The sequence below is a fragment of the Panulirus ornatus genome, chromosome 36, assembly GCF_036320965.1.
Source record: "Panulirus ornatus isolate Po-2019 chromosome 36, ASM3632096v1, whole genome shotgun sequence".
Taxonomy (NCBI): Eukaryota; Metazoa; Arthropoda; class Malacostraca; order Decapoda; family Palinuridae; genus Panulirus; species Panulirus ornatus.
Window position 1 is genome coordinate 2465280 of NC_092259.1, and position 27606 is coordinate 2492885.

A 27606-nucleotide genomic window follows, 5' to 3' on the forward strand; every position below is an offset into this window, starting at 1 on the left:
CGATGTAAAACATTTACAGAGGTGGTCGTCGGGCGGAAGAGCCGATGTAAAACATTTACAGAGGTGCTCGTCGGGCGGAAGAGCCGATGTAAAACATTTACAGAGGGAGGGTAGAGGGGCGGAAGGCTCAACTAGACTTAATTTTTTTTTTATTTTCCTCTTTTCTCTTTCATTCTAATTGGGTCACTACGGAAAGATTCCTGATCAAATACTAAGCCATTTTCCAAATGTGTAAAAAAAATTTTTTTGGGGGGGGCGAAGTGAATTTTAACACGCTTGATGGAGAATTTCCACTCGAATAAAGAACGTGAAATTATTTGTTTTATTTAGATCATACACATTGGGAAGGGATGAATGCTAAAATGTATTTATATATACATGGAAGAGCCACGAAGTGTTAATTTACATATTTTTGACATTAAAATTCTTCCACGTTGCGTGACTAGAAAAAAGATTAATTTGAATTTTTTGGACGTTAAAAATCTTTCACACTTCGTGTCTAAGACAAAAAAAGATATATAAATTTGAAATCATTTGACGTTAAAAATCTTCCACGTTTCGTTTGTAAAACAAAAAAAAGATAAATTTAAGATTTTTTTGACGTTAAAAATCTTCCTCGTTTCGTGACTAAAAAAAAAAAAGATAAATTTGAATTTTTTGGACGTTAAAAACCTCTCACACTTCGTGTCAAAGACAAAAAAAAAAGAATATGAATTTGAAATCGTTTGTCGTTAAAAATCTTCCACGTTTCGTATGTAAAACAAAAAAAAGAATTTAAATTTTTTTGACGTTAAATATCTTCCACGTTTCGTGACTACGACAAAAAGAAAAAAGTTAATTTACATATTTTTGACGTTGAAAAATCTTCCTACGTTTCGTATCTCAGACAAAAAAAAATTCAAGATATTTTGACTTCAAAAATCTTCCATGTTTCGCATCTGGAAAAAAATTAAGATATTTTGACTTCAAAAATCTTCCACGCTCCATATCTGAAAAGATTAATTTTAAGATATGCTGACTTCAAAAATCTTCCATGTTTCATATCTGAAAAAATTAATCTTAAGATATTCTGACTTCAAAAATCTTCCACGCTTCATATCTGAAAAAATTAATTTTAAGATATTCTGACTTCAAAAATCTTCCACGTTTCATATCTAAGACAAAAAGAAATAAAAAAAATTTACTGTAATTTTTTTCCCTGTCATGTTGAACCGCACAAATGTACCCTCACAACACTTCAGCTCTTCATGGCTTCATTTTTTTCCCCTCTCTCGCTAGCCTGAAAGGGATTGAAAACTTTTGTATCTAAAACTTTTTTATATATATATATTTATTTATTAACGTAGGGGAGGAGGGGAAAAACTGGGGAGATATAGGAGCTGTGAAAAACGTTTCGGATTTGCTCGTCCTGGTAAAAAAAGAAAAAGTCTCTCTCTCTCTCTCTCTCTCTCTCTCTCTCTCTCTCTCTCTCTCTCTCTCTCTCTCTCTGCTTCGTATACTCTCTTTACTGGTAGACAGTCACAGCACATTCTCTCACTCTATCTCTCTCTCTCTCTCTCTCTCTCTCTCTCTCTCTCTCTCTCTCTCTCTCTCTCTGCTTCGTTGCTTCGTATACTCTCTTTACCGGTAGACAGTCACAGCACATTCTCTCTCTCTCTCTCTCTCTCTCTCTCTCTCTCTCTCTCTCTCTCTCTCTCTCTCTCTCTCTCTCTCGTCTCCTCGGCTCAGCACGACTTACCCAGATCTTCTGAGAGATCTCAAGGAAGATCTCCCCGCGCATGCGTACGACGATCCTCCTCCACCACGACTCACTCTTACGGGGCGCCCTACATCTTCCCTTACCTCCAGAAAGACGAGGTTTCCCCATTGGCGGGGGAGGTTTTCTTCGTGCCTTTACTCCACATCAGAGGATCTGGCTCCACATTGATGGATGGGATGGCCCGATGTTTCTGGCCTCTGGTGAGGTAGGCTTTTGGAGCACGGCGGTACGAAGCCCTTGAGCAAGGCGGTACGAAGCCCTTGAGCACGGCGGTACGAAGCCTTTGAGCATGGCGGTACGAAGCCCTTGAGCAAGACGGTACGAAGCCCTTGACTATGATAGTCCGAGGCCAAAGAACACGCCATCGTACCGTCGTGCTCAAAGGGCCGTACCGTCGTGCTCAAAGGGCCGTGCCTTCGTGCTGAAGGGCCTTACCTTCCTGCTGAAGGACCGTGCCTTCGTGCCGAAGGACCGTGCCTTCGTGCTGAAGGGCCTTACCTTCGTGCTGAAGGGCCGTGCCTTCGTGCTGAAGGGCCGTACCTTCGTGCTCAAGGGCCGTACCTTCGTGCTCAAGGGCCGTACCTTCGTGCTCAAGGGCACCAGTGTTGAAGTAGGTCAGACATAACCTCAGGAAACATCTTAGAGAACAAGTTTCCATCTCGAGTAGAAGAGAGAAAAGTCAAGAGAGAGTAAGAGTATTAATCAGATGCTCAAATGTCCAGGTTACGAGAGTCCTGCTCCCTATGTGAGACAGAGGAGTTCGCCTTTAGAAGTCGGGTGTCACAGACGTCTGTCTCTTTAGGAGAGACGATTGTGCCGTCGATGAATGTGGGGTCGAAGTCAACAACGATCATGGATGAGAGATACGTCAGAGGCAGGGGAGTGGAGAGACGGAGGAATGGAACAGACAATTCAACGGCAGGAGAGCGGAGAGACAGAGGAATGGAACAGATAAGTCAAAGGCAGGGGGGTGGAAAGACGGAGGAATGGAACAGACAAGTCAAAGGCAGGAGAGTGGAGAGACTGAGGAATGGAACAGATAATTCAAAGGCAGGAGAGTGGAGAGACAGGGGAATGGAACAGACAATTCAAAGGCAGGAGAGTGGAGAGACAGGGGAATGGAACAGATAATTCAAAGGCAGGGGAGTGGAGAGACAGGGGAATGGAACAGATACTTCAGAGGCAGGAGAGTGGAGAGACAGAGGAATGGAACAGATGATTCAAAGGCAGGAGAGTGGAGAGACAGAGGAATGGAACAGACACCTAAAGTGAATTCAGATCTCTTCATATCTTTTCGTTTTGATAATGACAGACTTGGGAGACTGAAACCATCCGGTCTCACTCTCTTCGTATAGACTGAAGAAAGAACATAGGTGACTATAGATTTCTTTAAGTGATTTTTAGATAAAGTGACTTGATTTCTTAAGGGATTTTAATCATGATGAGGAAGCTTGCAATCTAAAGTAAACCAATAAAAAAAGTTATTTTTACGAAAAAAAAAAAACAATTTTAAGATCGACTTCTCAAACCAGTTACAATTACGAACGGTCCATCATTTCTGTAATTCGCTCAAGAAATCACATTTAACATATTCTTAGGTGCGTAGGATACGCAAATTGTAAAAAAAAGAAAAAAGTTCAGTCGTGTTCAAGAACCAATCACTTTTGTTTGGGTCTGAATGTCTAAGTGGTAGTTAATTAATGCTTGAAGCCTAATTCAAAAGCCAGGGGTCAATTAAGATAAATTGTGTGAGTTCTTCCCTTGTGTGTGTGTGTGTGTGTGTGTGTGTGTGATTAATGTTGTATGGTGTAAGAGACCTATAGCCAGGGTAATTGATTATTTACACAGTGCAACGTCTGTATAATTGATAATTTACTTTGGGGGAGTGGAGGAGGTGGGGAGGAGGAGGAGTTTTTGTACGATTAGTTTAATTCATTTGGGGAAGTTTCCCGCTAGCCTATTTAGAAATCTGTGTGTGTGTGTGTGTGTGTGTGTGTGTGTGTGTGTGTGTGTGTGTTGGGGGGGGGGGGTTCACCCCCCCAGCCACCCACCGAATGTAAGTAATGAGTTATGGCATTTTTGCTTCATTCATTAGCTCGACATGAATGATTTTTTTTTTTCCCATAATACGATAACTTTATCTAAAAAGCGACATCTCTGCTTTCTAAAAACCCTGAATACAACGTCCACATCAAAGCTTGCTATATATATATATATATATATATATATATATATATATATTCCTATGAGTCCACGGGGAAAATGAAACACGAAAAGTTCCAAGTGCACTTTCGTGTAATAATCACATCATCAGGGGAGACACAAGAGAGGAATATAACAGTCAGTTGATATACATCGTATATCAACTGACTGTTATATTCCTCTCATGTGTCTCCCCTGATGATGTGATTATTACACGAAAGTGCACTTGGGAACTTTTCGTGTTTCATTTTCCCCGTGGACTCATAGGAATATCTTGATCACGCGCAAAATTGTGATCCTTTCATATATATATATATATATATATATATATATATATATATATATATATATATATATATATATATATATTATGTATATATATATGTGTATGTGGGTGGGTTGGGCCCATTCTTCCTTTGTTTCCTTGCGCTACTTCCTGACGCGGGAGACGGCGGTTAAGGTAAATAAATATAAAACAAATGATATATATATTGTCTTGTTTTCACGAAATCCCTATTTTTTTTTTCTTTTATCTCATTTTGTTGTTGGCATATGGAAATGAGTCACAAATCCGTTTACTCAAACCTAGTATTTATTTTTTTATTTTACTTTTATATTCGTAGCTCTAAATGTCCCATGTGTCTTTTCCATGCAGGTGGTGTCTGTTCCATCCACCTGTTTCATGACCTAACTATCCTTTTCCATGTTTCTTTCTCTTCCCTTTTATTTTCTTTCTTTTTCTTCTCAAGCTTCCTTTTTCTTCTGTTCTTCATATGGCTTTCCCACTTGGCATGTAGATCTCTCTTCATTTCCATCTCCTTCCCATATTTTCCCCCTTTCCCTTCCTTTCCATCATGTTAATCCTTCTTCAGCACTTCCCTCCTACGTCTAACCATTTTTTAATCATTTATCATTTATCATTTACGTGGGATAATTGGTGTGTGGCATCAATTTTGTACGACCCCGTCATGTACGACCCCGTCATGTACGACCCCGTCCTGTACGACCCGTCCTGTACGACCCGTCCTGTACGACCCCATCATGTACGACCCCTTCATGTACGACCCCGTCATGTACGACCCCATCATGTACGACCCCCCGTTCTGTACGACCCCGTTCTGTACGACCCCGTCCTATACGACCCCGTCCTGTATGACCCCGTTCTGTACGACCCCGTCCTGTACGACCCCGTTCTGTACGACCCCGTTCTGTACGACCCCGTTCTGTACGACCTCGTCCTGTACGACCCCGTCCTGTACGACATCCCGTTCTGTACGACCTCGTCCTGTACGACCCCGTCCTGTACGACCCAGCCCTGTACGACCCCGTCCTGTACGACCTCGTCCTGTACGACCCCGTCCTGTACGACCCCGTCCTGTACGACCTCGTCCTGTCCGACCCCGTCATGTACGACCCCGTCTTGTACGACCTCGTCCTGTACGAACTCGTTCTGTACGACCCCGTCCTTTACGATCCCATACTATACGACCCTGTCATATACGACCCCGTCCTGGTCGGCCCCATTCTGCATGACCCCCTGACCTGTGGGCCCGTGACCTGACCTGGAGGTGTTGTGATGTCATGCTCCAAGGTCGTACGCTCTCGTGGTTAAAGGTCCTAATGACCAGACGAGGTCGTTTGCAAGCCATTAGATTTATAACAACCCACGTATCCCATTTATATCTGACTCAGGGTAAAGTGCTGTTAAGTGCTGGTGTTAATTACCAGTCTTTAATGAGGCATCTCCTGAAATGGCGTTAATTGCCTCTTTTTTCCTACTGGCATAATGTCCAGAGGACATGTTAGCATCGACTTTTTCTTTTGTTCATTCCTTTTAAAGGTAATTCGATTAATTTGCTGTTAGCACCAGGTACGAATTACTGGTACCAGCAGGTAATGAGGTGGTCTTCTTGCAGTAACGACAGAATCCTAGTTACGATGGTAGATCTTAGCAATTAGCTATAATTAGTGACATGAAAAATACGAACTTAAATACATATCTTGATACATAATGGTGTGTATTAATACATGTCTAGATACATGATGGTGTATTGTTACATATCTAGATACATAAAGATGTAAGAATTTCATTTAATCTATAAATCAAGTATTGCCGTTCATTTATCTTGGTTATGACGTACATTTTTCAGTGTTTGCTGAAGGGTATCTTAGCATTAGATAAAACTTCTGTTGGTCAACAGTATTATTGTAATCGTCAAATGATTATACTTGATGCATAAGTCTTTCTTTAGAGAGGTGGGAAAATATCAACATCGAAATACATTCTTTCTACAGCTATCAAAGCTCTCTTCTGTTGAAAACGTTGAGAATATAATGGTCAGGTTGAGGTAAAGAATGCAAATGATGATTTAACGAAGACGAAACCTCGCCTTCTTAGGGTGTCCCATAAAATTATATTTTCTTCGTTTTCTGTAACTCTTATTATCGTATGAGAAAATGGGAATGTAAGATCCGTAACGATAACCTAGAGATTTCTCGATATACTGTGTATGTTACTGCTTTCGTCTTCACTGTAGTGTCATTTCACGTTATTCAACCGTTTTTATTAGAAAGAAATATGTTAGGGGTTTAAGTGAAGACAAAGGACAAAAATTAATGATAAAACTCATAAGAGAGTCGCCCGTCTCCAGACATTAGCTTCGTCGAAGACACGCCATTGACCGACGTAGACGCCAATATTTTGATGTACGACATATTGCATCAAGTTACTCTATAAAATGACTTTAAAAAATAAAACTGAAACGATAAGATAGAAGCATATTGCCAATACCTGATATGTCTTTGGTATTTTCCCCCCGTATTTTCTGTACTGAAATGTACAGAAAGTCTTGTAGTACATGATTGTGTGGTCGTCTCCTACAGGCACTACAAATTGGAGGCGGATTTGGCCTCTCTGACGTGGCGGATCTCCTGGGAGGACGTGGAGATCCTGGAGCCCACCAAGCAGGGCAAGTGTGGCTCGAAAGTCTCCCTAGGCAAGATTAGCGTTAATGTAAGTAATTATCAAACAGTGATTATCATTCTGTAATTAGCTTATTCACTTGTGAGTTATTGTGTGTAGTGTGTGTGTGTGTGTGTGTGTGTGTGTGTGTCGTGACATTGTTGCTTCCCTTCCCATAATCCTCTTGTCTGTGGATGGATTACAATGATGGTGGATTACACAGGCTGGGTTCCCAGTAGATGGATTACAGTGATGGTGGATTACACAGGCTGGGTCCCCAGTAGATGGATTACAGTGATGGTGGATTACATAGGCTAGGTTCCCAGTAGATGGATTACAGTGATGGTGGATTACATAGGCTAGGTTCCCAGTAGATGGATTACAGTGATGGTGGATTACACAGGCTAAGTTCCCAGTAGATGGCCCATCTGCCACCGGTATAGCCCATCATCCCGGTTACGTGGGGTCTCCAGTCCCTCACAAACTGCATCACCATCCACTGGAGAAGGACCAGTGGGCCCCTTGAGGATGACGTACCCCAGTTCCCGGTACCCCAGTTTCCGGTACCCCAGTTCCCGGTACCCCAGTTCCCGGTACCCCCGTTCCCGGTACCCCAGTACCCCAGTTCCCAGTACCCAAGTTCCCGGTACTCCAGTTCCCGGTATTCCAGTCCCGGTACCCCAGTTCCCGGTACCCCCGTTCCCGGTACCCCAGTTCCCGGTACCCCAGTACCCAGTACCCCAGTTCCCGGTACCCCCGTTCCCGGTACCTCAGTACCCCAGTTCCCGGTACCCCAGTTCCCAGTACCCCAGGTCCCGGTACCCCCAGTTCCCGGTACCCCAGTTCCCGGTACCCCCAGTTCCCGGTACCCCCAGTTCCCGGTACCCCAGTTCCTGGTACCCCAGTTCCCGGTACCCCCGTTCCCGGTACCCCAGTTCCCGGTACCCCAGTACCCAGTACCCCAGTTCCCGGTACCCCCGTTCCCGGTACCTCAGTACCCCAGTTCCCGGTACCCCAGTTCCCAGTACCCCAGGTCCCGGTACCCCCAGTTCCCGGTACCCCAGTACCCAGTACCCCAGTTCCCGGTACCTTAGTTCCCGGTACCCCAGTTCCCGGTACCCCGGTACCCCAGTTCCCGGTACCCCAGTTCCCGGTACCCCAGTTCCCGGTACCCCAGTTCCCGGTACCCCAGTACCCAGTACCCCAGTTCCCGGTACCTTAGTTCCCGGTACCCCAGTTCCCGGTACCCCGGTACCCCAGTTCCCGGTACCCCAGTTCCCGGTACCCCAGTTCCCGGTACCCCAGTTCCCAGTACCCCAGTTCCCGGTACCCCCCAGTTCCCGGTTTACAGGTTCAGCTCCCAGTTTTAATGATAGCCTCCATGAATTTGTCTCCTTTGAATCCCAGGAGAATCTTGCGTATTGTAGCTATGGGACGAAATGTATAGGATGGAGTCCCATGTTATCTTTACGCTATCAACTAAGATGAAATACGAGACGTGAGATATCAAGATAAACAGGAGGAGATAGCCAGATATCGAGGGTAGGGAAAGGAGTGAGGATTTGAGCAGGTTTATATAATGACTTTAACTTGTGCTTGACTGGTTGCTAGAATGATGATAAGTGTGTGTGGGAGAAACTGTCACATTACGCTTTCTTTTTTTTCTTCGTTCTCGATTTTTTCGCTCTTCATCTGACTTCTCTTCCTACAATTTCTCCTCCTCCTTCTCTTCCTCCTCCTCCTCCGTCTTCTTCTTCTTCTTCTTCTTCTTCTTCTTCTTCTTCTTCTTCTTCTTCTTCTTCTTCTTCTTCTTCTTCTTTCTCAATTTAGCTGTTGGTTTTCTAACTTTTTTCCCACATGTTGGTTTTCTAACGTTTTTTTCCCAGCTATTGGTTTTCTAACAATATTTTCCTATCTGTTGGTTTTTTAACTTTTTTCTCACCTATTGGTTTTCTGTTAATTTTTCCAACCCGTTGGTTTTCTAACATTATTTTCCACTTGTTGGTTTTCTAACATTACTTTCCCCACCTGTTGGTTTTCTAACATTTTTCCCCACCTGTTGGTTTTCTAACATTATTTTCCCCACCTGTTGATTTTCTAACATTATTTTCCCCACCTCTTGGTTTTCTAACATTATTTTCCCCACCTGTTGGTTTCTAACATTATTTTCCCCACCTGTTGGTTTTCTAACATTATTTTCCCCACCTGTTGGTTTTCTAACATTATTTTCCCCCTCCTGTTGGTTTTCTAACATTATTTTCCCCCACCTGTTGGTTTTCTAACATTATTTTCCCCCACCTGTTGGTTTTCTAACATTATTTTCCCCACCTGTTGGTTTTCTAACATTATTTTCCCCCACCTGTTGGTTTTCTAACATTATTTTCCCCCACCTGTTGGTTTTCTAACATTATTTTCCCCCACCTGTTGGTTTTCTAACATTATTTTCCCCACCTGTTGGTTTTCTAACATTATTTTCCCCCACCTGTTGGTTTTCTAACATTATTTTCCCCCACCTGTTGGTTTTCTAACATTATTTTCCCCCACTTGTTGGTTTTCTAACAAAATAATCGTATGTTACAGACGAACGCTTCCATGGACTCGCTCGTCCAGAACCGTAAGACGTACATACGCACTGGACGTTGCAAGGTAAGTTGGTCCCCCTTTTTTTTTTCCACAGTGACCCCTCATAGTCTCTTTTTTTCCACAGTGACCCCTCATAGTCCCCTTTTTTTTCCACAGTAACCCCTCATAGTCCCCTTTTTTCCACATTGACCCCTCATAGTCTCATTTTTTTTCCACAGTGACCCCTCATAGTCTCATTTTTTCCACAGTGACCCCTCATAGTCTCATTTTTCCACAGTGACCCCTCATAGTCTCATTTTTTCCACAGTGACCCCTCATAGTCTCATTTTTTTTCCACAGTGACCCCTCATAGTCTCATTTTTTCCACAGTGACCCCTCATAGTCTCATTTTTTTCCACAGTGACCCCTCATAGTCTCGGCACACAGCCTCATGGCGTCAGCCCTCAGCCTCATAGTATTCCACAGTGAGACCCCTAGGCACTCATTACCTCATAGTCTCGGCACACAGCCTCATGGTATCAGCCCTCAGCCTCATAGTATCAGTCCTGAGCCTCATAGTCATTCTCAGCCCTCACCACCTCACAGTCTAGGCACACAACCTCATAGTATCAGTCCTGAGCCTCATAGTATCAGTCCTGAGCCTCATAGTATCAGTCCTGAGCCTCATAGTCGTTCTCAGCCCTCACCACCTCACAGTCTAGGCACACAACCTCACACTATCAGTCTTGAACCTCATAGTCTTCCTTAGCCCTCACAACCTCACAGTCTAGGCACACCACCTCACACTATCAGTCTTGAACCTCATAGTCTTCCTCAGCCCTCACAACCTCACAGTATCGACACACAACTTCACAATATGGTCGCCTCATAGCCACCCCTCATTCTCGTTCCTCAATGTACAAAGTGTCTCAAAAATCTGAAAGGAAGGATGAACAGTTGGGTTGGCTGTGAGCCGACGGCCCAGCCCAGAATTCGAACCCGGGCCAGCCCGCTCGTGACTCATAGTCAGCTCAGCGTCCAATATTGTGTCATTGTCAGATATTTGGAGATCCGCAGCAACGTAGATTCCTCATGTCGAATATCGATCATCCTAAAATCAAATATTCGAAGATTAAATGACATGTAAAAGTTTACGTCAATGAGAAAGTACTGTAACATAATATTCGGTGGCTCTGATGTGAAATATCTGCGATTTAGAAGGTATTTGGCGGTAAATACTCGAAGATCTCCGTTGTATTTGGCGTTAAATGCTCCAAGACCTCAGCTATATTTAACGTACATATTCGCACAGGTGTTTGACATCATGCCACAGTGCAGTGCGATCGTGCAAAGTTCATCATATGATGCAATGTGATTCTTTAGATCCAGTTAATAAAACGTGTGTGATGAAAGGATACGAACCTGGGGACACACACACACACACACACACACACATATATATATATATATATATATATAGGAAAGGATCACAATTTTGCGCGTGATCAAGATATATATATATATATATATATATATATATATATATATATATATATATATATATATATATATATTATTTATATTTATTTATTTATTTTGCTTTGTCGCTGTCTCCCGCGTTAGCGAGGTAGCGCAAGGAAACAGACGAAAGAACGGCCCAACCCACCCACATGCATATGTATATACATAAACGCCCACACACGCACACATATATATATATATATATATATATATATATATATATATATATATATATATATATATATATATATATGATGATCCTCATTTTAATCGTGGTTTCTAGTGACTGAGAAGTAATATTTGGTCTCAATTCTCGGCGCCAAGATATTTGGCGACGCTCGAGTGTCCTGTGCGTTTAAAACAAGGTTGGAATACCGAACAAGGCTGTGAGAAAGATGTCTTGTCTCGTTTCGTACGCCTTGTCGTAAGGTGGAGCCACTGGAGGGACGGGGTGATGTGTATATAGCTGTGATGATTGGGGGGGGGGAGAGGAGGGGGGGGGTGTTAAGTGTTACATAGCTTGCGTGTCTGATCACAAAATAGTATTATGTCATTATTGTTATAATACTTGATCGCCGTTTCCCGCGTCAGCGAGGCAGCGCCAGGAAGCAGACGAAGAATGGCCCATTCACCCGCATGCACGTATATATATATATATATATACATAACGCGGAGACACGCATATATACATACATATACACTTTAACATATATACATACATATATGCACATACACAAACACAGATGTATACGTATACATACATGTCCATATTCATGCTTGCCTTCATCCATTTTCGGCGCCACCCCGCCCCACAGGAAACAGCATCGCCACCCCTGTTTCATATATGTATATGATATGGTTCATTCGCTTCTTTTCAAACGATCTGATGAGGAGCGGGTGATGGTTGGAGAGAGTCCGGGAGGACAAGTGTGTCCAGTGATGTAAAAGGAGCCGAGGATGATATTACACACCCTTTTCAGCATCTTTTCCAGAATACTTAGACAGGGGCTTGGTATCGGTGAGTGTAATGTGAATGAAGATGTGTCAGAAGTTCTCGAGTATGTGTGTGTGCAGGGAGCCCCATGTGTCATGAGTCGATGAAAAAAGTGTAGAAGGGACGATAGCTGGAGGGATTGGATGGCTGGCTCCCTCCAGATCAGTTTGGAAAATTGTAATAGGGACGATAGCTGGAAGATTTGGATAGCTGGCTCCCTCCAGATCAGTTTGGAGTCCAGAGTGACACCATGAAGCTTTGTGGACTGGACACCTCTAAGGGGAACTGGAGGCTAGGACGAGAGAGAGAGGGTGGGATGGTACGCGGTTGAAGGCAAGTATGGTGTGTGAACGACTACCATCCCACTGGTTGGCTTCGGTCTAGTTTTGGAGGCAAGTTCTGGAGGGACAGAGATATATATAGCCAGAAGAACTGTCGTATCCGTGCTAACAAACGTGGTAGAATGGTGGACGTCATCCCGTTCTACCAGACACTCTCACCTGGACATCACTTTGTAGGATCGAGGGACGTATCCTCGTCCTCTCGTGGAATTAGATTCCTCCACAGCTCAAGATTATGCTGATGGTCATGTCTTGGGTAGGTCGAAAGCTTTGGTGAACATCGACGAAGGGAAGAGCCACAGAGACCTTGCGTCTCTCTAGATTGCGACGGAGGGGCGTAGGGAGGTAGTGGAGGGTAGAGGAGGTCTTCATACCCCCCCAAGAAACAGCTGGGCGTCTCTTCGGAGCGTTGGGGTGTGTCTGTGGAAACCTTATTGTATACATGACTCTAAAGTTTTCACCGAGTAAGCTTGGGGTCACAGAGTAAGCTTGGGGTCACAGAGTAAGCTGGGGTCACAGAGTAAGCTTGGGGTCACACAGAGTAAGCTTGGGGTCACACAGAGTAAGCTGGGGTCACACAGAGTAAGCTGGGGTCACACAGAGTAAGCTTGGGGTCACACAGAGTAAGCTTGGGGTCACACAGAGTAAGCTTGGGGTCACACAGAGTAAGCTGGGGGTCACACAGAGTAAGCTGGGGGTCACACAGAGTAAGCTGGGGTCACACAGAGTAAGCTGGGGTCACACAGAGTAAGCTGGGGTCACACAGAGTAAGCTGGGGGTCACACAGAGTAAGCTGGGGTCACACAGAGTAAGCTGGGGGTCACACAGAGTAAGCTGGGGTCACACAGAGTAAGCTGGGGTCACACAGAGTAAGCTCGGGGAGTGGAGGGGGCTTGTTGACTTCGGGGTCGGCTTGGCGTGATCCCGGGGCACTGGATGTGATCCGGGGGGGCACGTCAGCTGGGTGTGATCCGGGGGGGGCACGTCAGCTGGATGTGATCCGGGGTCACGCACGTCAGCTGGGTGTGATCCGGGGGGGGCACGTCAGCTGGGTGTGATCCGGGGGGGGCACGTCAGCTGGGTGTGATCTGGGGTCACGCACGTCAGCTGGGTGTGATCTGGGGGCACGCACGTCAGCTGGGTGTAATCCGGGGGCACGCACGTCAGCTGGGTGTAATCCGGGGGCACGTCAGCTGGGTGTGATCTGGGGGCACGTCAGCTGGATGTGATCCGGGGGCACGTCAGCTGGGTATGATCTGGGGGCACGTCAGCTGGGTATGATCTGGGGGCACGTCAGCTGGGTATGATCTGGGGGCACGTCAGCTGGATGTGATCCGGGGGCACGCACGTCAGCTGGGTGTAATCCGGGGCCACGTCAGCTGGGTGTGATCTGGGGTCACGCACGTCAGCTGGGTGTGATCTGGGGTCACGCACGTCAGCTGGGTGTGATCTGGGGGCACGTCAGCTGGGTGTGATCTGGGGGCACGTCAGCTGGGTGTGGTCTGGGGGCACGTCAGCTGGGTGTGGTCTGGGGGCACGTCAGCTGGAAGTCACCTTACAAACCCCGTGGGAAAAGAATTGATGGTAGTCTCCCTTGCTGGTTTCGATGTAATGACACCATTACGCTTCTGCGTCAGCCACGCTTGGCGGTTTGCGTACGTGTGGTGTTTGCGTTCCACATGCTGATGATAGCGAAGAATTAAAGGCATTTCGTTTTAAGTCCTTGTGAATGCGTATCTGTGGCGTCAGCAGTGGCCAAAGGGTCTCTTTTTTATCATCTGTATGTCGCTGTGATTTATATACGACAAGGTTTGGTACATTCGCTCTCTCATGCCACCACACCGTTTCAATTCCCTCCCGTTCTCTCTCTCTCTCTCTCTCTCTCTCTCTCTCTCTCTCTCTCTCTCTCTCTCTCTCTCTCTCTCTCTCTCTCTCTCTCTCTCTATCTACCTCACCCATCTCTGTTTCATTCCCTCTCTCTCTCTCTCTCATCCCACCACACAGTTTCATTCTCTCTCTCTCTCTCTCTCTCTCTCTCTCTCTCTCTCTCTCTCTCTCTCTCTCTCTCTCTCTCTCTCTCTCTCTCTCTCTCACCCCACCACACCGTCCCAGTGTATCACGCTCCCATCTGTTTTTCCCCCCACCCCTCCTCCCCCCGCCCACATTTCCTACGCCTCTTCTTTCTACCATTAGAACACGACGCCACTCCACGAGACACAGTCCAAAAGGGAACGTAATGAAACGACACGAAGCCACTCCACTCCCCCACCTCCCCAAACACACACACACACACCCACACACACACACACACACACACACACACACACACACACACACCCACACCCACCCACACACACACACACACACAACACTTACACACCACACACCACACACACACACACACATACACACCCCACACACACCCCACACACATACCACACACACACACAACACACACACACCACACACACACACACCACACACACACACCACACACACATACCACACACACACACAACACACACACCACACACACACACACACACACACACACACACACACACACACACACACACACACACACACAACGCTAGGCATACGTAGGCAACCTCCCCTCGCTGTGTTATACTGGTGATAGCCTCCTCCCTCTTTAAGTCGAACATTTGACCACATTTCGAAGTCGGCTGCCTTTTTAAACCAGCTCGGCAAAAGACGAACCTGTAGTCCAGTTCCTGTTAAAGCTCCATGTCGGTGCGTGAGTGAATTAGAAGAGTAAGTCATGCGGAGAGTTTCGAGGTAGTGGAGCGTTGGGTGATGCATCAAGTGTGTGTGTGTTGTGTGTGGTGTGTGTGTGTTGTGTGTGTGTTGTGTGTTTGTGTGTGTGTGTGTGTGTGTGGTGTATGTGTGGTGTGTGTTGTGTGTGTGGTGTATGTGTGTGTATGTGTGGTGTGTGTGTTGTGTGTGTGTGTGTGTGTGTGTGTGTGTGTGTGTGTGTGTGTGTGTGGTGTATGTGTGTGTGTGTGTTGTGTGTATGTGTTGTGTGTGTATGTGTTGTGTGTGTGTGTGTGTCTCCCCCACACCCCTCCCAGCGTCGACGGTAGCCGGGAGCCCCCAGTCATATAGAGCTATAAGTCTATATTAGTACAAGGGTCGGGTGAGGTGATGTGGCACCAGAAGGATATATCAGTTGTATAATGTGTCCTGGGGGGCGGCCCGACTCCCAAAGGGCCCAGCCAAGCCAAGCCAAGCTCTTCCCTCCTCCCTGCTTGCTTGTCTGCTTACCCCTGGATCTCTCTCTCTCTCTCTCTCTCTCTCTCTCTCTCTCTCTCTCTCTCTCTCTCTCTCTCTCTCTCTCTCTCTCTCTCTCTCTCTCTCTCTCAGGTGGTAGGCAACCACCTCACCGACGCCCACCTTATTATCAGGTGGGTGAGTGGCGGCGACGACAGAGCCAGCTATCACTACAGTGGCTGTCAAGTTCTCCTTCTCCCTAGTCTCCCTTCCTCCTCCCAAGATTTCCCTTCTTATCACAAACACTCGACAACGCGTTAACTCGCACGTTTCTCTGATCCCTATAAGTCTTTTTTTTCCCCCTGCGGTCAGCGCTACGCGGTGCGTATAGCGAGGTGAGCTGTGACTGAGAGGAGGCTCTGGCGAGAAGTGACAAGGGTGCGTTGTTGTGGCGTATATGGACCTGCCGGAAGCGTATGATGGAGTTTACAGAGACGCCCTTGCCGTACGATGGCAGACGAAGGGTTAGGTTAAGTGGAACGTTGCTAAAAGCAGAGTGTCGGGAGGCGATAGTAAGTTGCGACGGAGCTCAGAAGTAGAAGGGTGAGGCTGGACGGTGTGCGTGGAAGGCTTGCAGTGGAGTGGGCCTTTGAGGGGGAGGGAGGTGCAGTGCTTGGAGGTGTGTGTGTGTGTGTGTGTGTGTGTGTGTGTGTGTGTGCTTGGGAGAGGGCATGGCACCGGATGGACCCATGAGGATTCATAGGGTTGAAGAAGGTGGCTTAGCAGCCCCTTAGTGCATTAAGGGGCGTGTATAAGGAGGGGGATATGTGTGTGTGTGTGTGTGTGTGTGTGTGTGTGTGTGTGTGTGTGTGTGTGTGTGTGTGTCTGTATAAGGGTACGTTTGAAGGTATAGGAATCCCGGCAGTGCTGTATGATTGCCAGTCGTCATGGGCCCTGAATGCACACATACAGGAAGAGAAGTAGACGTGTTGACAATGAAACTCTTAAGGAGGACATGGTGGTGTGAGAGGTGGGCTGATCGTGTGAGGGGAGGAGAGAGTGTCAGATGCGGTTGTAATTGCACTCTCTCTCGAGTGAAAGGATGCATTGAAATGGTTCGGGTATATGGAGGGAATGAGACAAGAAAGACCTCACTGTATGAGGACCTAGATGTCCAAAAAGTAAAAGGGAGGAAGGGAGACGAGGAGATAGAAGGACGGGGTGAGACTTACTGAGACCTGAATGTTCTGGACGGGCGAGAGGCGTGCATTGGATAGAATAAACCGGGGTGATGTGGTATATGGGGAGCGGCGGCGCGACCTGTTATCAGCGAGCTGAACCAGGGTACATGAAGCGCGCTGTGGTTTCAAGACATTGGACATGACAACTTCAGAGGACTTGGTGTCCATCTGTGGCCATTTTTCCTTAGTTCCTGACGCCTCTTCGGGAAGGCGGGGAGAGAAGAGGCCGACTGGGCCACTTGGTGGTCGAAAGGGTAAAGGTGACGCGGTCGGGAAGAACTGGGTCATTATGACGCTTTCATTGGAGGGGACAAGAGGAGGAGGAGGAGGAGGGTGCTGGCAGTTGTGCCACTCCCGTCATTTACGAGTGGGAGTCCACGGTGACGTAGGCAGAGGATTCGAGCCACCTGCATCCAAGGGCGGGCGCTCTCAGTGCCCATGATGCGACTGCACACACACACACACACACACACACACACACACACACACACACACACACGTTTCTGTCCCCCCCCTCCATCTGTGGCCTGTATCATCACACACTAAGGTGTGTCGTATGCATGTTTTCTACAGCTGATGCCTAGGACCTTCGCCCGACGGTGCTGAGGCGGGTGTACAGCAATGGTGTGACTCATTGAGCACGACGTAACGATCCCTCAAACACGACGTTACGACCCCTTAAGCACGACGTTACGATCCCTCAAACATGACGTTACGATCCCTTAAACACGACGTTACGATCCCTTAAACACGACGTTACGATCCCTTAAACACGACGTTACGATCCCCTTAAGCACGACGTTACAATCCCTTTAAGCACGACTTTACGATCCCTTGTGGTGTGACGGTCGGGGGTCGTCCCGTCGTGCACAGGGGGATGTCCATGTACGCACCGACGTGACGTGCGTCACCGTGCGCTGCCCAGCGTCACACTAACGTAATCATGAGGGTTGAAGGTCCCTCGTCGCGAGCTAACCACCAGTAGCTTAGTGGCAGAGTTGTGTATTGGTAGCAGCTGTGCTGGCGCACCTGCAACCCTGTGTGTGTGTGTCTGTATGGAGGTCACGTAGCAGTGACAGGCTGCACAGCTGGTCTGGCGAACCCTCTGTTATACACACACACACACACACACACACACTATACCATAATCGCGTTATTCTGTACCACACAATACCACAGTAGCCCTACACTCCCCCACCCACCACTCTGTGCCACACGACAGTACGCTATGCCACACTACACATTACACTGTGCCACACCTTACTGTACCACACTACACTATACCACACACACACACACACACACACTGTACCAATCAGCACTACACATTACGCTGTGCCACCACACTATAGCACGCTGTACCACACAATAGCACACCGCACCGTGGTGTACCACACAGTATAGGAAACCATGCCACACTGTGCGGCACCACACACACACACACACACACACACACACACACACAAGGGGTAGTTACGTGCAGAAAAAGTTTTGATGACAGTGAAGGAGAGTCACTGGGGTACTCTGTTACATTTGGTGGTCCCTCATCTCCGTTGGAGACTGAAAACGATCTGCCTCTTTGTGTGATAAAGACAAGATGAGCAAGACACGGAGGACGCGTTGCTGTTACTGTTGATTTTGATGTATAGATTTTTGAATGAAGTGGGGGTTCATTCACGAAACGGTGAATGAACAGTTGCATTCATTCGCGTATTGCGTTTTGAAGACACAATTATTTGATGAAAGTCTGAGGACAGACTTTATAGGGCTGTTAGTGATGTAGGTTTTTAAGTTACGAAGGTTGGAATAAATGCGTCTGTTACATTTTTAGGTGTGTGTGTGTGTGTGTGTGTGTGTGTGTGTGTGTGTGTGTGTGTGTGTGTGTGTGTAGTTATTGGGAGAAACAGAGGTTAATTGTAGATGTAAACCTTCGTTTACCTCTCCTAACTAAACCTATTATTCACCCACCCCCTTCAACCACCCGCTCACCCACCTACACACACACACACACACACACACACACACACACACACACACACACACACACACACACACACTAGAAAAAGTTATTCATCCACCCTCTTCAACCACCCACACACACACGCATACACACACACACACACACACACACACACACACACACACACACACACACACACACACACACACACTAGAAAAAGTTATTCATCCACCCCCTTCAACCACCCACCCACCTACCCACCCACACACACACGCATACACACACACACACACACACACACACGAGAAAGAAAAAGTGCTCAATGGAGAGGAAAATAGCATACATCATACCTGTGTTTAAGAAAGGAGATGGGAGGGAGGCGCTGAGCTACAGACCAAGTCTGGACCCCTGGCGACTGTTGGCTGTAAGGTACAGGAAAAGATCATCAGAAAGCAAATGGATAACTTCCTGCAGAGGAATTAATGGAGCCAGAGACCACGCGGTTTCAGAGAAAGGAGGTCGTGTGTGAGGGAATAATTAGGTGACAACGCGAGTGAGAACCACGTTTGAGATAGAAGGCTGGGTGGATTTTCTGTATCTGGACTGCAGGAAAGCGTTTGACACTATCCCACATCGGAGGCTGGTGAAGAATCTAGATCTCCAGATAGATATGAATGGGGAGACTCCTTCGATGGAGAGACTATTATCATAGTGGAATGGACTATCAACACAGTGGAATGGAACCAAGGACGCTTGTTAGGGTTACTGTCAGCAGTGGCGTGCCGCTGGGTCCTGCCCTGGGATCATTGTCCTTTTCGACTTGCCTGGGATGATGTGATTGCTCCCCGAGTAGTTTGCGGATGATGCCGAGCTCATGGCGGAAGTGAAAATGCGCGAGGGATTGCACCTGCTTGTAAGGGGATCTAGACAAACTCCAAAAGTTGGTTTGATAACGTGATCCATGAAACCCACCCGAGTAAATGTGAAGTATTGAGGACACAGCGAAAGACGGCCTCGATGTGAATATCATCCAGCAGGGAACAAGCTGAAAGTGTGTGTGTGTGTGTGTGTGTGTGTGTGTGTGTGTGTGTGTGTGTGTGTGTGTGTGTCATGGATAATATTAAGAGTTGCCAGAGTACCACCATAAGTGAATTATGAGAACACGTCCTTGTTTACAGGCAAGTGATAGAATTACCTTCAAGTCCATGAATAAGGATATATTCACCAAAGCTGTTTGTGTTCTACATTCGGCTTAGAAGTACATTATGTTACTCGCGTACGTTCACCGTACTTGAAAAAGAGCAAGAGGCTAATAGGAAAAGATCGAGTCACAGAGAAAGATTAGAAGCCCAAAAAGTTTCTCAATCTTGAGAGAGAGAGAGAGAGAGAGAGAGAGAGAGAGAGAGAGAGAGAGAGAGAGAGAGAGAGAGAGAGAGAAGAGTAAACGGCGAGTTGATCACAACTTCAAACATTTTCAAATCATTCGATGGGGTACAGTGAACAGTATTTTAAAAAGGGGTATGGTCGAGCACAAACACGAGCCATAACACGAAATTAAGGTAAATAATCGTTTTCCATTCGCGTTCAATGTTGCTGCGATCCATTTATATGAGAGTTCGTTGACGAGTGAAATGGACGCAGCAGCCATATATGAATTCAAAGCTTCGAGTCTGATTTACATGTTTTGAACTCATTTATTTTGAACATTTATATAGTCACTCATGCTCCAAAAATCGTGTAAAGACAATTATTATTATGCATTGGTTTATTGCCCTCAAGAGCAAAATAATGGTGTCGTGACAGTCAGTGCATATTTGCTCGGGTGTTTCAAATCTATGTTCAAATGTTTTCCACAACAAAACTTGCAGATACGTTTTCTCGCAAATATTTCTCAAAAGGATTAATTATCAGCAAAATGAGAAGTAACATTTTTTTTTGTCCTATATCAGTAAATAATATTTTATTTCGATGTACTTTAGTCAAAGAATATGGCATTGAAAAAAAAAAAAGCCTCTCAGTTAAGAAGAAAAATTGAAAATAATTGAGATGATCAACCATACCGAAATATTTGGATTAACACTGTTCATTACGTAGCCCATCGACACCAGGGGTAAAGAAACTTTTTTGGCTGACTGTACGTACATGTCACTTTATTATTTTTTTTTTTTTCTCATCAGTAAAGCTTCACCCTAATGACTCTCACATTACACATCTTCAAGTGATTCTTATATATGTCCTTTGATGACTCTAATTATGTAGGTTGTCACAACATCTCATTTTTCTAATTCCTATATTACTGAACTCGTAGAAGACATGCATAAGCAAAAGTTACAATACTGCTTGTACAATAGATACTAATTTTGCAGGTTATATTTTATGTATATCATCAAGTTAGTATTGCAGTCCACTCTCTCTCTATATATAACAGAACACATAACCATTCAACAGCCAGGGTTCGAACCCAGGGCTTTATGCATGGCAGGCGAGAACGCTGGGGTCGAATCCTGGCTTTTTGGAAAGTTATGTATCGTATGAAAGTGCGTGTGTGCGTATATATATATATATATATATATATATATATATATATATATATATATATATATATATATATATATATATAAACGAATGATGGAACATATATTCATAAAATATCTTCATTTTCAGATCAATGGACTGCTGAGTAAGGTAGAGACATATTTTAGGTTTTGTGTGTTTTAACTGCTGGTTTATATGTATCGTTGCACTAGCCACTGCAGCTGCCACTAACCACATACCTTCAGCTAAAGCTTGCAAATCATATATATATATATATATATATATATATATATATATATATATATATATATATATATATATATATATATATTTTAACCTGTTTCCTCAGTGTGCGTGTCTCAAAGAGATGTGTTTTGTAGTTTTCATGACGCGTAGTTCTCGTTAATGCTTAACAAAAATATCTTGTGGTCTTTTTTGTATATCTTGTGGTCTTTTTGTATATCTTGTGGTCTTTTTTGTATATCTTGTGGTCTTTTTTTTGTTCCGATCCGTAGTCGTGGTCTTTTGTGATTTCCAAAGGAGTTGATCCTTTTTTTGTGTATGTGTACAAAGATGTCTGTTTGGATTGTACTTCACAGTTTGTATTGAGACGTGGCTTCAAGATCTTCCTTTTAAAGTGAATATTCTAGTTCAGAGTTGATATTAAGACGTGGCTGCAAGATCTTCCTTTTAAAGTGAATGTTCTAGTTCAGAGTTTGTATAGAGACGTGGCTTCAAAATCTTCCTTTTAAGTGAATATTCTAGTTGAGTTGATATTGAGACATGGCTGCAAGATCTTCCTTTTAAAGTGAATATTCTGGTTCAGCGTTGATATTAAGACGTGGCTTCAAAATCTTGCTTTTAAAGTGAATATTCTAGTTGAGTTGATATTGAGACGTGGCTTCAAAATCTTCCTTTTTAGTGAATATTCTAGTTCAGCGTTGATATTGGGACGTGGCTTCAAGATCTTCCTTTAAAGTGAATATTCTAGTTCAGAGATGATATTGAGACGTGGCTTCAAAATCTTCCTTTTTAGTGAATATTCTCGTTCACCTTTTCGGCCGTTGATAATAGTATATTCTTAGTCTGCTAATTTTGTAGTTTGTCTTTTGTGACTGAACATATATTACGTGTCCTCTATGTTTATTTTTTGTGACTATTTTTTTTCCTTCGATTCTGTGTTATTGTAGTCTTTCTAAGTTTTGTTTTATTGTCTTTTTCTTCCCGGATTCAATCCCCTCTCATGGATTTAAGCTGATAAACTTATTTTGGAATCCCTCAGTTAGCTATGTTCATGATGAGATTGTCATTGTTATGATCACGTTAAATGAAAAAGAATTCGGTGTGCTATGTGGGGGGCGACGTGCCGCCGCTAGGCTGAACCAGAGATATGAAATCGTTCAGGGAAAGCCTGGGAAGGTCAGTGGGGCTCGAGTATGTCTCGTGAGGTCTGGTTTTGGTGCATTGCCTTGATAGAAGGTGCGTACAAACTAGTCCATTATTCACTTGTTCTTGGCGCCACCTCGATAAGGCGAGGGAATCGATTTCCACACACTCTCGGCGGCATATACACGTAGCCCTCTGTACATACTTGTCCCATAGATGCAGGTGTCCATAGACACATCTGTCCAAACATACGCTTGTTCGTACTTGTAGGTGCTTATGTGCACAGCTGTCCAAACATACAGTTGTCCATCCTTACAGCTGTCCACACTTACAGCTGTCTGTAGACACACACTTGTCCATACTAACAGGTGTCCATGTTCATAGCTGTCCAAACGCACTCTTGTCCATACTCGCAGGTGTCCACACTTTGACCTCCCGCTTGCAGGTGTATGGATTTAGAAAATGGGATACTTTCATGAATTGTTTTTTCCCGACACTTTATTATCACATTAAAGTCAACAGCAAATCTGACTTTTGTTCAGCTTGCAGAAGGGCCAATCTCAAGTGCCACTTGACCTCCTGTGGGGTTTTTGAGAATCGCATACGAAATGAAGGTTTGCCCTACGTCTTGTAAAGGTCATCTGTAAACACGGCTGCATAGATATAGACCTCGAACAACCACTGGATGCTACAGCACACAAGTAAACAGACAGATTCCTCTGTACCACAACGTCATCAGAACAAGGCATAATTAGATGATTAAAAACAGCCCAACCACCCCCTTTCCCCCCCTTACAAGAAGTACACACGACCCATTTTCCTGTTATACCAAACACCTTGACTCTACAAGCCATAAGACCCTCAGGTGCTCATAACCCTAACATCATCCCAGGGTTGTTATCTGCTCGAAGAAGAAGAACATTATCGTCATCATCACCACAAGGTCTCAGAATTCCGTCAAGACTAAAGGTTCATGAAGAACACTGTTCACCAAGGGACTGTTATCTCTTGATGTACCTCTGAAAAGAGAGAGGTTGGAGATCTTGCAGACCACTAACTGATTGTACAGGAGCCATCACGTTCTATCACCCTCCACCTTCAGGATGACCCCCCCCTTCAAGCCACAGTGGGAGACACCAACGTAGGGATTTGCATCAGAGCCGATGAGAGGACTTGTATACCAGGTGGGCAAAAAGGCATAGATGAGCATCCTCGTCTTCAATGTCACTAAAGAGGTTCCAAGCGTCTTCAGGTCATAGGAGATTCCTTTGAAGAAGACTCGACACGACTGTCACCTCACAGACCTTCCTCGTACGTGTGTGAGGTGATAAGAACCGTCAGTGTCCCGAGACGCTTAATAGGGAAGGACGGACGCACACGGAGGCTCTTGTCTCCTCGAATCCTGCAGCCAATCAGGTCGGCCCTTCAGCAAGTGTCTCCTCGTCCTTCAGCCAATCAGGTCGACCCTTCAACGAACCAATTAGCCGCGTTTCTTCTTTTTTTTTTCTCGTAATTAATCCGCTTCCAGTTAGTCCTTTCCCGTGTGTCGACTCCCTCCAGGAGTTCCATTGAGTGTTGTGTCAAGTGGTACACAGAGACACCTGTATACGTTCCCTTATGACACTCTCGACGGGAAAATGGGGTTTACGAATATAAAGTGACACGCAACCAAGTGAAGAGATTCACCTCCGCACTCGTTAAAGAAACACATATGAGAGAAATGCTTCCTCTTTGAATATATATATATATATATATATATATATATATATATATATATATATATATATATATATATATATTTATATGTATATATATTGGATAGGATCACAATTTTGAGCGTGATCAAGATATTCCTACGAGTCCATGGGGAAAATGAAACACGATAAGTTCCCAAGTGCACTTTCATGTAATAATCACATCATCAGGGGAGACACAAGAGAGAAATATAAGTCAGTTGATATACATCGAAGAAACGAAGCTAGGACGCCATTTGGTAAACATGCGATTGTTCATGTTTACCAAATGGCGTCCTAGCTTCGTCTCTTCGATGTATATCAACTGACTTATATTTCTCTCTTGTGTCTCCCCTGATGATGTGATTATTACACGAAAGTGCACTTGGGAACTTATCGTGTTTCATTTTCCCCGTGGATTCATAGGAATATATATATGTATATATATATATATATATATATATATATATATATATATATATATATATATATATATATATATATATATATATGTGAGAAATACTTAGAAAAGCAAATGGATTTGTATGTAGCATTTATGGATCTGGAGAAGGCATATGATAGAGTTGATAGAGATGCTCTGTGGAAGGTATTAAGAATATATGGTGTGGGAGGCAAGTTGTTAGAAGCAGTGAAAAGTTTTTATCGAGGATGTAAGGCATGTGTACGTGTAGGAAGAGAGGAAAGTGATTGGTTCTCAGTGAATGTAGGTTTGCGGCAGGGGTGTGTGATGTCTCCATGGTTGTTTAATTTGTTTATGGATGGGGTTGTAAGGGAGGTAAATGCAAGAGTCCTGGAAAGAGGGGCAAGTATGAAGTCTGTTGGGGATGAGAGAGCTTGGGAAGTGAGTCAGTTGTTGTTCGCTGATGATACAGCGCTGGTGGCTGATTCATGTGAGAAACTGCAGAAGCTGGTGACTGAGTTTGGTAAAGTGTGTGGAAGAAGAAAGTTGAGAGTAAATGTGAATAAGAGCAAGGTTATTAGGTACAGTAGGGGTGAGGGTCAAGTCAATTGGGAGGTGAGTTTGAATGGAGAAAAACTGGAGGAAGTGAAGTGTTTTAGATATCTGGGAGTGGATCTGTCAGCGGATGGAACCATGGAAGCGGAAGTGGATCATAGGGTGGGGGAGGGGGCGAAAATTTTGGGAGCCTTGAAAAATGTGTGGAAGTCGAGAACACTATCTCGGAAAGCAAAAATGGGTATGTTTGAGGGAATAGTGGTTCCAACAATGTTGTATGGTTGCGAGGCGTGGGCTATGGATAGAGATGTGCGCAGGAGGATGGATGTGCTGGAAATGAGATGTTTGAGGACAGTGTGTGGTGTGAGGTGGTTTGATCGAGTAAGTAACGTAAGGGTAAGAGAGATGTGTGGAAATAAAAAGAGCGTGGTTGAGAGAGCAGAAGAGGGTGTTTTGAAATGGTTTGGGCACATGGAGAGAATGAGTGAGGAGAGATTGACCAAGAGGATATATGTGTCGGAGGTGGAGGGAACGAGGAGAAGAGGGAGACCAAATTGGAGGTGGAAAGATGGAGTGAAAAAGATTTTGTGTGATCGGGGCCTGAACATGCAGGAGGGTGAAAGGAGGGCAAGAAATAGAGTGAATTGGAGTCATGTGGTATACAGGGGTTGACGTGCTGTCAGTGGATTGAAGCAAGGCATGTGAAGCGTCTGGGGTAAACCATGGAAAGCTGTGTAGGTATGTATATTTGCGTGTGTGGACGTGTGTATGTACATGTGTATGGTGGGGGGGGGGGGTTGGGCCATTTCTTTCGTCTGTTTCCTTGCGCTACCTCGCAAACGCGGGAGACAGCGACAAAGTATAAAAAAAAAAAAAAAAAAAAAAAAAAAAAATATATATATATATATATATATAAATTTTTTCACGTCGTTACTGCTCCAGATGGATCGTCTTTGCTGGTGGGCGGAAGCGTTCGCACAGACCACTTGCAATGGAAGATGTTAAATAGACGACCCACCTCGCCCTCTGGTTCACCGGCAGGCAGACGGAAATAACGCACTACAACTCCCTCCTCCTGAAGGAGGTTGCTGGGGAGGGGGAAGCGGAGAACTACCATGGCCACAGGAGCGAGGAGCTCTCCAGCAGAATAATTCAAGACCTGGACGATCACTCGCTCGTGAAATGACTAGCCTCTCCACCTTTCCCCAGGTTACAGAACCCAGGAGTTGTGTGTCGCTCCAGCTGCCTAACTGAATTACTGGGACGTTGTCTTGTCCCTTGACTTTATTTGGTCTTTTTTTGGGGGGCCATGTGTGGCCAAACCCGACCTCTCTGAGGCCATGTGTGGCCACTCCCGACCTCTCTAAGGCCATGTGTGACCGCTCTCGACCTCTCTAAGGCCATATGTGGCCACCCCGACCTTTAAGGCCATGTGTGGCCACTCCCGACCTCTTGAGGCCATGTGTGACCACCTTCGATCTCTGAGGCCATGTGTGGCCACTCCCGACCTCGTGAGGCTATGTGTGACCACTCCCGACCTCTCTAAGGCCATGTGTGACCACCTTCGATCTCTGAGGCCATGTGTGGCCACCCCCGACCTCTCTAAGACCATGTGTGGCCACTCCCGACCTCTCTGAGGCCATGTGTGACCACCCCCGACCTCTCTCAGGCCACTCCCCACCTCTCTCAGGCCATGTATGGCCATGCCCGACCTCTCGTGAGGCATGTGTGGCCACTCCCGACCTCTCTGAGGCCATGTGTGGCCACCCCCGCCTTAACTAAGAACCAGTAACAGAGGACTAAGGTCCTCTGACCATATCTGAGAATTCGATATAGTTCATCGTCTCTAACGATGTAGAAGATACCAAGGTTGTTATTAATCGTTCACTGTGTCCCTCATTTGACTCCACTCCCAAATAGATCCCTGCTACTTTGAGAGCCCGGGGCATTCCCTCCTACTTTGAGAGCCCGGGGCATTCCCTCCTACTTTGAGAGCCCGGGGCATTCCCTCGTACTTTGAGAGCCCGGGGCATTCCCTTTTACTTTGAGAGCCCGGGGCGTTCCTTGCTACTTTGAGAGCCCGGGGCGTTCCCTGCTACTTTGAGAGCCCGGGGCGTTCCCTGCTACTTTGAGAGCCCGGGGCGTTCCCTGCTACTTTGAGAGCCCGGGGCGTTCCCTGCTACTTTGAGAGCCCGGGGCATTCCCT

The 27606-nt window shown here is 45.4% G+C and overlaps 1 protein-coding gene across 1 annotated transcript in view; it reads left to right on the forward strand.

The window, feature by feature from the left end:
• Positions 1 to 27606, forward strand: part of LOC139760255 (atrial natriuretic peptide receptor 1) — a 469288-nt gene that overhangs the window by 243968 nt on the left and 197714 nt on the right. Inside the window, exons 8-9 of the mRNA XM_071683187.1 lie at positions 6845 to 6974; positions 9504 to 9569. Of these exons, the coding sequence (XP_071539288.1) occupies positions 6845 to 6974; positions 9504 to 9569 (196 nt within the window). The remainder of the gene's footprint in view (positions 1 to 6844; positions 6975 to 9503; positions 9570 to 27606) is intronic.